The sequence below is a fragment of the Hemitrygon akajei genome, chromosome 8, assembly GCF_048418815.1.
Source record: "Hemitrygon akajei chromosome 8, sHemAka1.3, whole genome shotgun sequence".
NCBI classification, from domain to species: Eukaryota; Metazoa; Chordata; class Chondrichthyes; order Myliobatiformes; family Dasyatidae; genus Hemitrygon; species Hemitrygon akajei.
The window spans coordinates 78,567,365-78,582,010 of NC_133131.1; the positions used below are offsets into that span (position 1 = coordinate 78,567,365).

Below are 14,646 nucleotides of genomic sequence, written 5' to 3' on the forward strand. Positions count from 1 at the left end.
TGGCCCTTGTGGCTAAAGGGATCGGGGGTATGGAGAGAAAGCAGGTACAGGGTTCTGAGTTGGATGATCAGCCATGATCATACTGAATGGCGATGCAGGCTTGAAGGGCCGAATGGCCTACTCCTGCACCTATTTTCTATGTTTCTATAAAAAAAAACAGATGGAAAGGCAAGGAAGTAACAATCAAATGATATGTCTTTGTCTACCAACATTCTGCTCAAAAACTGGATTGGAAGGTAAATGTGTCAACTATATTCCTTGTTATTTCACTTTATGGAGCTAATCTAATCCTTTTCTGTGGAGGGAGAAAGGCGTAAATGATTAATAAAATAATTATTAATAATCAAATGCAGAAAAATCTATAATATCAATACAAATTGCCTGCCTGCATTGTTATCTTGCTCATTATCATCTGATGTTCCCTGTACAACTTTGACTCAGAGGCTATGAGGTTTGGTACATCACTCATTGCCCATGACATCCTTGTACGTTCCCCTTCTCCGGTTCTGCAAACTGTGGTGTGTTGCCCTAATATCAGAAGGGTAAAAGCTATTGACTTTCATCCCTGCTACTTCTTCCTCGGCTACTTTTTTTGCCATTAGCCTGAACCTGACTTTTCATAACTTTGAGTGTTGTGTTTGAGCCCCTGATGATATTTCCATCCAGCGAGCAAGATTATTCACTTTCACCTTTGTACCATCAACTATTCTGACCCAAGCTGAACCTGTCCCCATTGGAAACCATCATCCACACTAGTGTTCATCTGATCAATTTCTCCTCACCCTGTGTAAATGTGGACATCTATCTCCAAAGCCTAGCTCCTAACTCACCTAGTCCTTTACACCCCTATGCCTACTGAGTTTACAAAATTCCTAGACTAATAAAACACCAAGCTTTAAAACACCAAGCCTAGTTTTTCAAATTATCAAATACCAGGTTCCTCCTAATTTTGGAATTTCCTTCAGTCGTCCAAAATTTCAACACCTCCATGTTCCACTAGTTTTGCCATATTTGATTTTAATCACTTCACCACTTACAGCCATACTTCTGGTCCCCAAATTCTTAAGCTCTGGAATTCCTTCTCTGACCTCACATTTTGCTCATGAGTCCTGAACTTCCCTCTATTGCTCTTTGTCAAAGTCATAGTGGGTAGTGTTATTGTTAAACCCTTTGAGATATCTTTCTACATTAGAGAGGATAATTACATAAATTCAAGATATTTTTGTGATTCAATCTTTGTGCATTGGTACCTCTTCTCAATGGATTCCTTTGTCGTTCTGTTAATTAGGCTGTCTTGTAGCTCATGTTGTCCAATTGGACAGTCGTCCGCCATGCCAAATGGGGAGACCTCATCTTTTTCGTCTTCATCCTTAGCATCATGTGCAAAGACTTTCTCAGCTAAGAGCCGTGATTTCTCATCTAATCCTAGAAAGGAAATTCACAAAGTAACAGAAATGAGTGATAAAGTTTAATCAAGCAGAAAATTTATAAGAGAATTTAAGAAAGATAGGCTATGAATTAGATACAGATATTATATTTAACATATTTTTTTGTTATTATGGAGCTGCACTCAAGTACAATTATACTTGGGCAACTTTTAGCAAAAAGAAAAACTGTCTTGTAGAGGTGTGAAAAGATACTATTAATATTTTAATAGTACATTAGATTCCATTTTCTTGGGCCAGTAGTTAATTGGGGCAGCCTCTTATTTGGGACAACTCTTAAAGAACAAAAACTAATGAAGAAAATAGCCAGGATTCCCTTTTTGTTTATTTGGGACACAATACCACTTAATTGAGACAGGAGATTATTGCTGAAGTTTCTACTGAATGCCAGTTGCATTCATTTGTGTGGCTGTTAAACACGACACCATGCATAGAGCGAACAGTTTTTAAATAATGGCAGTTGCATGTGTTTGTGTTCAAAAAGTAGTGATTTTTGTCACTGATAGTTGGTGAGAAATAAACAGTAAGACAATTTGGAATTGTTTTGCTCACTGATGTTTGAAGTGAGATGCTAATAACGGGCAGGAGTGAAAATGAAATTATTTCACTTCAACAAGTTAGAAACTATGAAGAATCTGAAAGTATCGATAATCATCCTGAATATTATAATGTAAAAGAAGATTTGGAGGATGCAGTCATCAAAAGCATTGTATGAAGGCAGTCCATTGTCTGCACTGATTTTGTTCAGTTACAGACAATCAAAAGTACACAGCAGTGTAAACTGGATGAATTCCTTCATCAATAACTATCAGGAACTAATACAGTTTTATAGTACCGCAGTAGTATTGCTAGAATTCTAATTTGCTCTGTATTTCATTTAAATACATAATTTGTTACTCATTTAAATGGTAGTTTGCCTTTTTTATATGTTTTTAACTACTTCCACGAAACTTCCACTTAATGGGGACAAAACGTACTGGTCTCAATTAATCAGAATCCACTATATATTGAATTCTCCCAAACTGCTTAACACAGTTGAAGCTGCCAAGCAGAATTGAAAAATATGAACACAGGATGTAGAAAATTACAGCACAGTACAGCCGCTTCGGCACATGATGTTGAGCCATTACATACGTGGTATATACAAAATGAGTATCCCCTTTAAGAATTACCTGTATCATGTGATTGGACTTTTAACCCATTGTTACATTAGTCACTGATGTTAATTGGATGTTGGTCACTATCAGTAGAGGATGTTTGGTTCAGACAGACATGACAGGGCAGCTGAAGTTGTAGTGAAAACCAAGAAGTTTCCCTCAAACATCAACTCACAGTGGCCAAAGTCTATGCCGGCAGTGGTTTAATGGGAGATAGAAACCAATCCATTTATAGAAGTGGGCAGGCCAGTGTAGTGATCGGAGGAAATTGCAAAAGCAAATTAATGCCTTGGCCACTGCCAATCAGAACTCCAGACTCTCAGGCTCTGGAAAAGATTTAATATTGTTGGCATATGTCATGAAATTTGTTGTTTTGTTGCAGCAGTACATTGCAATGCATAATAATAAAAACTACAAATTGCAATAAGAAATATATATATATATAAATAAATAATCAATGCAAAAAGAAAGATAACGTAATAATGAGGGAGTGTTTCTGGGTTCATTGTCCATTCAGAAATCTGATGGTGGAGGGGAAGAAGATATTTCTGAAACTTTGAGTGTGTGTCTTCAGGCTCCAATATGTCCTCCCTGTGGTAGCAATGAGAAGAGGGCATGTCCTGGTTGATGGGGGTCCTTAATGATGGATGCCGCCTTTTTGAGGTGCTGTTCCATGAAGATGTCCTGGATGCTGGGGAGGTTAGTGCCCATGATGGAGCTGATTGAGTTTACAGCTTTCTGCAGCTTTTTCTGAGACAGTGATGCAACCAGTTAAAATGCTCTCCGCAGTACATCTGCAGAAATTTGTGAGAGTCTTTGATGATGTATTAAGCCTCCTCAAGATCCAAATGAAACACAGCCACTATTGTGCCTTCTTTGTAATTGCTTCAATATGTATTGTACTGTATGTTTTCTATGTTTCTATGTTGGGTCCAGGATAGATCTTTAGAGATGTCGACACCTAGGAACTCGAAAATCCTCATCCTTTCCACTTCTGATCCCTTATGAGGACTGGTGTGTGCTCCAGTGACTTCCTCTCCCTGTTACTGACATTGAGTGCAATGTTGTTTCTGCTACACCACTCAACCAGCTGATCAATCTTGCTCCTGTATGTCTCCTAGTCATCATTTGAAACTCTATGAGTAGTCAGCAAATTTATAGACACTGTTTGAGCTGTGCCTAACCACACATTCATGGGTGTAGAGAGTGTACAGCAGTGGGCTAAGCACACATTGTCGAGATGCTTCAGTGTTGATCGTCAGTGAGGAGAAGATGGTATTTCCAATCTGCATAGACTGAGGTCTCTTGGTGACTATGTCAAAGATACAGTTGTAGAGAGAAGTACAAAGGCACAAATTTTGGAGGTTTTTGATTAGAACTGAAGGTATGACTGTGTTGAACACTGAGCTGTAATCAATAAACAGCAGCCTAACATAGATATAGCTACTATCCAGGTGATCTAAGGATGAGTGAGAATGCATCTGCTGTAGACCTATTGTTGCAATAGGCAAATTGCAGCGGGTCCAGGTCCTTGCTTAGGCTGGAGTTGATCCTGGCCATAATCAAACTCTCAAAGCTCTTCCTCACAGGAGATATGATTTCCACTGTGTGATTGTCATTGAAGCACCCCACCCTGCTCTTCCTGGGCACTGATGTGATTGTCACCCTTTTGAAGCAGATAAGAACCTCCATCTGCAGCAGTGAGAGATTGAAAATATCCTACAGCACTCCCACCAGTTAGTTGGTATGGGTTTTCAGACCCCTACCAGGTACACCTTGGTAGGGTGTACCATTTTCACCTTCTTGAAAATGTTTTGACATTGGTTTCTGGATGCTGCAGGGGTTCATATAGTTATATTTTCAGTCTTCAGTCTTCCTTTCAAATTGTGTGCATTAAAGGCATTGAGCTCATTGGGGAGTGAAATGTCACATGTACTCATGATGTCAGAAATAACGGCCTGCAATCCCTGACAGAGCTGATGTGCATCCAATTCTGTCTCTAACCTCAATCAAAAATGTTTTCACGTGTTTTCACTCATGAGGTAGCCTTCCATAGGCTGGAATTCTTGTGTCGTTCTGGATCACTGGTCTTGAATGCCACAGATCTAGCCCTCAGCAGACTGCAAATCTCTGTATTCATCCACATCTTTTGGTTTGGGTATGTTCTCGAAAGCACACACTCCTCCACATTGCTTTTAATGAAGTCAGTGACAACTATGGTGTATTTACTCAGACTTGAAAATGAATCCCCTCAATATTGTCCAGCCCATCAATTCAAAGCAATCTTGAAAGCTTTCCTCTGCATCCCTTGTCCATACCTTCTTGGTCCTCTCTAATGGTGCTGCAGTCTTCAGTGTCTGCCTGTATACTGGGAGTAGAAGTACAGCCAGGTGATCGGACCTTCCAATGTGTGGCATGGGATGGCACAGTAAGCATTCTTGATGGTTGTGTAACAGTAGTTAAGTGTGTTGGCTCCTCTGGTTCCACAGGTGATAAGTTGGTGGTAGTTCAAAAACTTCTTCAAGCTGGCCTGGTTGAAATCTCCCACATTGATAGAGAAAGCATCAGTGTGTATGGTTCCATGCTCAGCTCCTCCAATGCCCACCTGACATTACCCTGAGGAGAAATATATACTGCTACCAGGATGATGGTGGAAAACCCACTTGGCAGATTAAATGGATGGCATTTGACAGCTAGATGTTCCAGGGCAGGAGAGCAGGACTGAGACAGAACTGCCATGTTTGTGCACCACAATGAGTTAATCATAAAGCACCTCCTTTGCCTTTAAGAGACTAAGCTATCCTGTCCTTGTAGGTAATGGTAAAGCCATCAAGCTGCAACGTCACTTCAAAAATGGCGGGGGTGAGCCATGTGTCCCTGATGTTGTCCCACTGAAACAGCAGTGCTGGTTCTGATGCCTTCAGTTTTGTTATCCAGAGACTATATTTGCCAGCAGGATAGTCGGGTCTGGAATTCTAAAGCCTCAATCGAACTTGCAAACCACTGTGGCATCCCCGCTTCTATTTCCTTAAAGTGGGATTGCACTCACTACCCAAGTCTGCCATCTGACTTGTTAAACATCTAAAAACAATGTTGCTTACTGAAGTACCCATGGCTGTGACTGTGGATTTCAGCTTTCGTAGTCCTAAGTGGGAATATTTGATGATTCCCATTGGAGCTGCACACAAAGAGTCAGATTTATCAGCACTATCTTAATATATAACAGTAGAAATGGGGTTCCCAATCTGTGGTCCATGGACCCCTTACTTAATGGTATTGGTCTATGGCATAAAAAAATTACTAAGCTGGGGGTTCATGGATTCATTGGCCATTCAGAAATCTGATGGTGGAGGGGAAGAAGCTGTTCCTGAAATGTTGAGTATGTGTCTTGAGCCTCCTGTACCTCCTCCTTGATGAGAAGAGGGAATGTCCTGGGTAATGGAGGCCCTTAATGATGGATGCCACATTTCTGGGGATTGCCTTTTGAAAGTGTGCACAATGCTGAGGAGGCTAGAGGCCACGTTGGAGCTGACTGAGTTCACAACTTTCTGCAGCTTGTTCCATTCCTGTGCAGTGGCCCCTCCACTAGAATGCCCTCCACGGTACATCTGTAGACGTTTGCTAGAGTCTTTGGTGACATAACATCTCCCTTTCCTCTACCACACAGGAGACAGCTGTAGAGGAAGACATCCAGCATCAAGCTTCCTGTAGATCAGGGGTTCCCTACCTCGCTTAATGATGTTACTCTATAGCATAAAAAAGGGTGAAACCTCTGTTGTAGATCCTTCAGTTTACTTCTCCATTCTCAACCTCCTCTTGGTGTTTGTCAGGTTCAGTCCCCACCCCTGCTTCTCCCCTATTGGTCATAGGCCAAGCTTTTCCATCTCCGTCTGCTTCATTTGGCGGTATGGTCCAGCCTCTCCCTCAGCCCGCTCTTCTCAGTCAGTCACTGCTTTCACTCTCTCCCCTCTTCTGTCGGGCAGAGTCTAAGTCATGAAGCAAGAAAGCAGTTGGATCTTCGGGAATGGGGCACTTGATCAGAGCTCCTGCATGCGATGCTTCAGGATGGGCTGTGATTATCCTTCTCCCAGTTCGGAGAGACTGAGCCACGGCCCAACATTGCAGCTGTAAGATCATTTCTAGTTTATAAATGTCACGGAATTACCAGTGTGGGCACTTCCCAACAAAGATACAGATAAGTTTGAAACAGTCAGGGGGTAAAACAGCAACTATAAGAGCAGAACATTTAATGTGATCAGTGTTGCACTGAAAGGTCATCGACTGGAAACATTCAGTCACTGTCTCTCTCCACATTTTCTGCTGGAAATCTCCAGTACTCTCTGTTTCTGTCCCAGATTTACAACATCTGTTTCTTTTTTGCATTTCAATGACATGATTTAATAATCGGTGGATCAGAGGGCAATTTCAGGTTTCAGGATTCAGCTTTATTTGTCACGTGTACATACAATGAAATGCATCGTTTGCATTGAGGGTGTGCTGGGGGCAGCCCACACATTCGAGTGCCAAATTAGTATGCCCACCCTGCTCAACGGAACACCATGGAACATAAACAAGTAATAAAACCAACAGCAAATACAAACCCCGTCCCTCCCTCCCGCCCACACACAAACACAGCCCCGGCCTCCAGCGGACATGGACTTGGGCCTTCAGACACCACCTCCTACCAGCAAACTCACAGAAACTTGCTGACTCTGGGTTCTGGGTATCGGACTTCCAATCAATCATCGGGGCTCAATCTCGCCATCGGCCCCAGGTCCCACCGATCACTAGACGCTAGGTCTTGAATTTCAGACTCATTGATGATGGGATCCTGAACCCAGGCCTCGAACTCTGGTCTCACAGATTTGGGTGGAATTGGATCCTGTTTCTCCTGCAAGCATGGAATTCCAACTCCAGAGCCCAGCAACAACTTGTTGACCCTGGGGTGGGGGCTACCAGCCCTTGTCCACTCTGGTCTGCCTGCCCAGCATCCAACTGGCAGATATCCCACGTCCATGTCACTGGTCTTCAAACACAGAGTGGAAACTTAGACTCCGACCTAACCTTTAATTCCCTACATCCCTGCCCTAAAGGATAACCAGACCCCCAAATCCTCTCCCTATCCCCAAAACCACCCCTACAAAAATAAATAACAACTAAATATAAACCTTATTCAGGATTTGGCTTGGAAAAAAGAACTTTATAGCTTGCTTTCAAAAGATTTCAAAACTTTGACTTAATAGCAAAATTCAACCACTTTGCAAAGAAGATGGTGGGGGGGGGCAGGCAGGTGTAGCAATAGGAAGGAGAACTTTCTTTGTTAAATCAGCAGCTATAGACATTTTTGTGTACCTGTTGGGTTTAGTTTTGCAAAGTACAAGAGCTCAAGCACTGGTCATGGCCGACTGGAACACAATGACAAATACAAAATTTGTTCCTCCCTGCCACCCACACACATACACAGCTCTGGCTTCCAGCAGACATGGACTTGGGCCTGTAGATGCCCCCTCCTTCCACCCTACCCTCAGCAGACTCGCAGAGATTTGCAGATTCAGGGTTCTGGGGGCATTGGGCTTCAATTTCCAGACTTTCAATCAACCCCACAGACTCCTACCGTACCAAACCATGTACACTGAATGACACTATCTCTGCACATCCACCACAGCTTTGAGGAGAACAATCAGAGCGATATCAAGTACGATGCAGATTTCTACACCTCAAGCAGGGTAATCGCTTAACATGAGAACAAAAGAACATAAGAAATAGGAGCAGGATATCATTGAATTCACCATTCAATAAGGTCATGGCTGATTTGGCCATGGACTCATCTCCAACTACCTACCTTTTCTCTATAACCCTTAATTCCCCTACTATGCAACAATCTATCCAAACTTGTCTTAGATATATTTACTGAGGTAGCCTCCACTGCTTCATTGGGCAGGGAATTCCACAGATTCACCACCCTCTGGGAAAAGTAGTTCCTCCTTACCTCTGTCCTAAATCTACTGCCCCAAAATTCTGAGGCTATGTCCCCAAGTTCTAGTCTCACCAACCAGTGGAAACAACTTTCCTGCCTTTATTTTATCCATCCCGTTCATATTTTTATATGTTTCTATAAGATTTCCTCTTATTCTTCTGAATTCAGTGAGTACAGTCTCAGGTGAATTAATCTCCTCAAAGTCTAACTGCCTCATCTCTGGAATCAACTTGGTGAAGCACCTCTGCACCGCCTCCAAAGCCAGTATATCCTTCTTCAAGTAAGGAGACCAGAACTGCACGCAGTACTCCAGGTGTGGTCTCACCAGTACCCTGTATAGTTTCAGCATAACCTCCCCTGCTCTTAAATTCAATCCCTTTAGCAATAAAGGTCAACATTCCATTTGCCTTCTTGATAAACTACTGCACCTGCAAACCAACCTTTTGTGATTCATGCACAAGCACTCCCGTCCCTCCGCACAGCAGCGTGAGGCAATTTTTTTTACCATTTAAATAACAATCTGCTCTTCCATTTTTCCTTCCAAACTGGATGACTTTGTATTTACCAACATTGTATTCCATCTGTCAGACCCTTTCCCACTCACTTAATCTGTCTATATCTCTCTACAGACTCTCCGTATCTTCTGCAAAATTTACTTTTCCACTCAATTTAGTATCATCAGCAAACTTAGATACACTACACTCGGTCCCCTCTTCCAGATCATTAATGTATATCGTGAACAGTTGCAGGCCCAGCACCGACCCCTGTGGCACACGGCTCACCACTGATTGTCAACCAGAGTAACACCCATGTATCCCAACTCTCTGCTTTCTATTAGTTAACCAATCCCCTCTCCATGCTAATACATCACCCTCAACTCTATGCATTTTTATATTATGGGTAATTCTTTCATGTGACACCTTATCGAACACCTTCTGGAAATTCAAGTAAATAACATCCGTCTGTTCCCCTCTATCCACTGTGCTCATTATATCCTCAGAGAACTCCAGTAAATTTCTCAAACAGGACCTGCCTTTGCTGAATCCATGCTGCATCTGGCTAATGGATCCATTTCTTACCAGATGCTTTGTTATTTCTTCTTTAGTGATAGCTTCAAGCATTTTCCCAGCTACAGGTGTTAAACTAACTGGCCTATAATTACCTGCCTTTTGCCTACATCCTTTTTTGAACAGTGGTGTGACATTTGCCATCTTCCAGTCCACCGGGACCTGCCCAGAGTCCGGAGAATTTGGGTAAATTATCACTAAAGCCTCTACTATATCAGCCATTTCTTTCAGTACTATGGGATGCATTCCATCAGGACCAGGGGACTTTTTCTATCTTCAGGCCCACAAGTTTGTACAGCACTGCTTCTTTAGTGATAGCTATTGTATCGAGGTTCTCACCTCCCAACACTTGCATACCATCTCTCTTTGGCACATAAGACATGTCCTCCACTGTGAAAACCGACACAAAATAGTCATTCAAAACCTCTGCCATTTCCTCATTTCCTTGTATCAGTTCCCCCTTCTTGTCTTCCAAGGGACCCAAGTTAACTTTAGCCACCATTTCTGCTTTACATAATTATAAAAACTTTTACTATTCATTTTTATATTTTGCACTAGTTTATTTTCATAATCCAGCTTCCCTTTCTTTATTTCCTGCTTAGAATGGTGGCTTGAAGTGGAAATAGATATGTACTTTATTTATACATACACTTTGTAAACTATTTAGTGATTTTATTAATCTATGGTTAGTGTGTGTGTGGGAAACCTCCAATCTTCTGTTCACACAGCCGCAGTGAATCTTGTCTCAGCTCTATAAATAAGCATAAGCATTTGGAGTTCTTGGCAGTATCAATTTATGGAAATGAAACAGAGTTGTAAATGGGAGCTTTATGAGAACATGCGAGCAATTTAATAAAGGTGCAGAAGGGACAATCAGGATTTCAAATTTCCCTTGTAAGCTGAAATCAGAATCAGATCAGGTTCAATATCACTAGCATATGTCATGAAATTTGTTGTTATGTGGCAGCAGTACATTGCAATACATAATTATAAAACTGTGTATCAAATAATCAGTGCAACAAGAGAAAAAAAAGTAGTGAGGTAGTATTCAAGGGTTCAATGTCCATTCAGAAAATGGATGGCAGAGGGGAAGAAGCTGTTTCTGAATCACTGAGTGTGTGCCTTCAGGCTTATGTACCTTCTCCCTGATGGTAGCAATGTGAAGAGGGTATGTCCCGGGTGATGGGGGTCCTTAATGATGGATGCCACTTTTCTGAGGCACTGAACCATGAAGATATCCTGGAAGCTGGGGAGGCTAGTGCCCATGATGGAGCTGGCTGAGTTTACAACTTTCTGCAGCTTTGATCCTGCCTAGTGACCAGGCAGCGAATGTCATTGCCTCCACTCATGGTCAAAGAAGCAGGGAAAGCATCAAAGAATCCTGTAGACACAGGGGATTGCAGATGCTGGAGATCTGGAGCATCGTACAGAATACAGGTTGAACTCAAAGGGTCAGGTAGCATCAGTGAAGGACAGTCCAAGTTTCAGGTCAAGATCCTTCATCAAGACTGGAAGAAAGAGGGGAGAGAACCTGTATAAACTGCTGGGGGGGGGGGGTTGTAGGGTGAGAGTTTGTTGGCAAAGGGGTGGAGCAAGAACTAGTAGGAGACGACTGTGGACATTAGAATAAAAGGAAGCAGATGGGGACGGGAACTGGAGGGAAGAATGTGTGAATGTTGAGCAGATCAAGATGATGGGGAAGCGATATAGAAGGAACGATTGGGGCTGATGGGACAAGGGAAAGAAAAAAGGTGGGGGTAACAGAGAGAGATTAGTGGTAGGTAGAGAAATCGATGTTCATGCTGTCAGGTTGGAGATAACTTGTGGGTGATGAGCAGATTTCAGTAGAACCCTGTAATTTCTGTAAACAATCCAGTAGAACAGGAGTTCCCAACCCAGGGTCCATGGACCACTCGGTTAATGGTATGGCTCCAGGGCATAAAGTATTTGGGAACCCCTGCAGGAGAACGTCCCACAGGACTGACCCTCACTTTCAAACAGGGTGCTCTGTTTACAGTGCAGCTGACATGCCAGCACTCACTGCTGCATTCTCTTCTTTGCATTCTGATTTCAAACGTTTGACTTTATTATTCTATTCTTACTTCTGCAAACACAAACACTGACAAGTCTTAATGCGACCTCACTGTTGGAAATGCCTGTCACTCCTTGTACTTGTAACGGAACTTGTCAGCCTTGTTTACTCATGATCTAAAATTATATTCACACTCGATGTTTGAATGTTTGAATATTTTCCTCAAATGATAAAGGAACAAGAACAAAAAACACTGTTTTATCTGTAAAGTTGGTTGAAAAAGTGACAGCTTGAAGGCTGTAGTTGTGAAAAATCTGTCTAAACACCACAATTTTTAGAATGTCTCATTAGGGCTGTTCCTCGCAATAGGAAAATGAAGCTTCTCTCTAAATATTCCGGCAGATCAGATGGAAACAAAGGATAAAAGCATCTGTTATCTGTTGTTATTTGATATAAAGATACATGTTTCATCCAGGAGCTTCTCTTGTCAACATGAATTTGATGTAGCAGGTCTCTTATCCAGTGTGAATAAAGGAATATAGGAAGTTCCACAGGATTCTTGATTCCTCTCCCTACTTCCCGTAATGTACGGATTTTGTCTGTATCAAGGGGCTGACATGGAAAAATGTATGTGCCACCCTTTTCCCTCTCTGTGTTGGTTCAATGACATCTATTGTTCTGTAAGTTTCAAAATTGACCATAAGGTATCAATAAGATATCTTTTTAAAGATATCAATTATTTGAAAAAGTACAGAGAAAGTTTTCAAGGATTTTGGGGACCTGAGTTGAATAGGTTCAGATTTGATTCCATGGAGCATAAGAAAATGAGGGGAGATTTGATAAAGGTATATAAAATTATCAGGGGTATAGTGTAAGTAGGTTTCTTCCACTGAGGTTAGATAAGAGTAGAACCAGAGGTCATAGGTTAAGGGTGAGGGGAACATGAGGAGGAATTTCTTCACTCAGAGGGTGCTAAGAGTGCCAATTGAAGTGGTAGTTGTAGGTTTGATTGCAACACTTAGGAGAAGTTTGGATAAATACATAGACGGGACAGTTATTGAGGTGTGAGTTGATGGGACAAGCTAGAATAACATTTCAACACAGACTATATGGGCTAAAGGACCTGTTTCTGTGAAGTATTACTCTAATATTCCCTGACTCTATAAATCCATCATTATCACTGAAGATTAACCCTGTCTCCTCCTCTTAACTCCACACTCCCTCCCCCTCAACCCTGTCTGCTAGATCCCCTGCTCTCAGGATTCCGTCAAGAGCAAAACTCCCTTCATTGTATATGAACCATGTTTTGCTTCTGGCACAGTAACCAAATGCTCCGTAATACAAGCCCTCAGTAAGGCAGTTCATCTAAGGCAATTTGTTCATCTACCAGATTGTAAAATCTACAGTCTACAGATCTAACCTATCCTGGGGTCAACATATCGATGCAATGACGATGAAGGGTCCACAACAGTTATACCTCATTAGGAGTTTGTGGAGATTCGCTACACCATGGAAGACCAAAACACAGAAAGAATGACATGGTATCGTAGAGCACAGGAACAGGTCAACCAATTCATGCTTGGATTCATGTTCCACTGAAGCCTCAGCCTATTTCAGTGCAGAAGTTAATACTTAACCACATGGATTGACAATCACGCCATCCAGAGTCATGGCCTGGTCAGCAGAGTTGTGTCTTATCAGGGTCTCTTTATAGCTTTGCTATGTGCACATTGAATCATTACCTCATAACACATCTCCAGGAGCACAAAGATACAGGTGAACATTATATAGGGAAAAGGGTTCATTACTTTAAGGACCTCACAAGTAGAGCCCTAGTTCCTGTAATGGAGGGGTCTGTGGACCCATGTTGGAAACCCCTAGAGGAAGCAAGGGAAGCAAAAGAAAATCCTGTGAAAGATTCCATAGCATTCATCTGCACTGTCAGACAGGTCTGGCTGGAAATAAAACTTCTCTTTAACATCAAATGCGTGTTGACAAGAGAGTTAGTTCCAGAGTGAAATTTGGATCTTCATATCAAACAACAATAGATAACAGATGCTTTTATCTGCTGTTTCCATCTGAGCTGTCAGCACATTAAAGAGAGATTGTATCCCTTAATGAAACTTATCAAAATTTCAGCTGTAAAGATTTTTTTTTTCACAGCTTCAACCTTCAGATTGAAGGCTGAGAGATAAGGCGACTGAGTTAGTAAAAACTCACACTGGCAATCAAATCTGCAATAAAAAGGCTGACATTTTATCTCTCCTGCTACAAGTCTACTGTGATCCACTCAATCAGAGAGAGGGGACCCTTGGACCATAACTATTACAGTTGTCAAACTGTAAGGACGTAAGCAGACTGAACATTGTGCATTTTTGTGCCTGTAATTGCTCAGATTGTCTCACAGCAGAATGTGGTTTGGGTTTGTTTGGAATGCATGAGAGTATTTCCTACCTGGTTTCTTGTCTTTAGACATCTCGTCTAATAGAGTTCTAGCAGGCTGCAGAGCCGGGTGATGTGTGTCAAATGAAACCTCACACACAGTGCTGCTTGATCCCGTCTGGTCATCTCCTATAAAAGGCTGGAAGTATTTATACATGTGGCTATTTCTGGAGGAGAAACTTTGCATGTGAATGCTGTTTGATGGATTTGCTGTACAGTATGGTTATTGGGTTACCATCATGAATTTTTTAATAAAATATTTTTATTAGATTTTCTCAGATGAGCACACATATAATTATGCCCTGAGCAAAACATCAGGGCTTGGGAATAGCAGACATTTCACTCAGATGAAAGGTCAAAGACTCAAAATGCTTTCTCCAGTTCTCTCTCCATGGGTTTGTCTCACCCGTCAGTGCTTTCACTACTTACAGTGTAATATCCAGCTGATAGCTCTCAGATGAGATGTCAAGTTAGTCTCCGGGCTAGTATTCCTGGATGCTTTGGAGTTCTAGTTGTAATGGTTAAG

General features: G+C 41.9%; 1 protein-coding gene across 1 annotated transcript in view; it reads right to left on the reverse strand.

The window, feature by feature from the left end:
- ampd1 (adenosine monophosphate deaminase 1 (isoform M)) overlaps window positions 1-14,244 on the reverse strand; it is a 52,625-nt gene extending 38,381 nt beyond the window's left edge. Inside the window, exons 1-2 of the mRNA XM_073054077.1 lie at window positions 14,133-14,244; window positions 1,251-1,425 (exon numbers count right to left, since the gene is read on the reverse strand). Coding sequence (XP_072910178.1) covers window positions 1,251-1,425; window positions 14,133-14,154 — 197 coding nt within the window. The 5' untranslated portion in view covers window positions 14,155-14,244. The remainder of the gene's footprint in view (window positions 1-1,250; window positions 1,426-14,132) is intronic.
- Window positions 14,245-14,646: the final 402 nt, after the last annotated feature.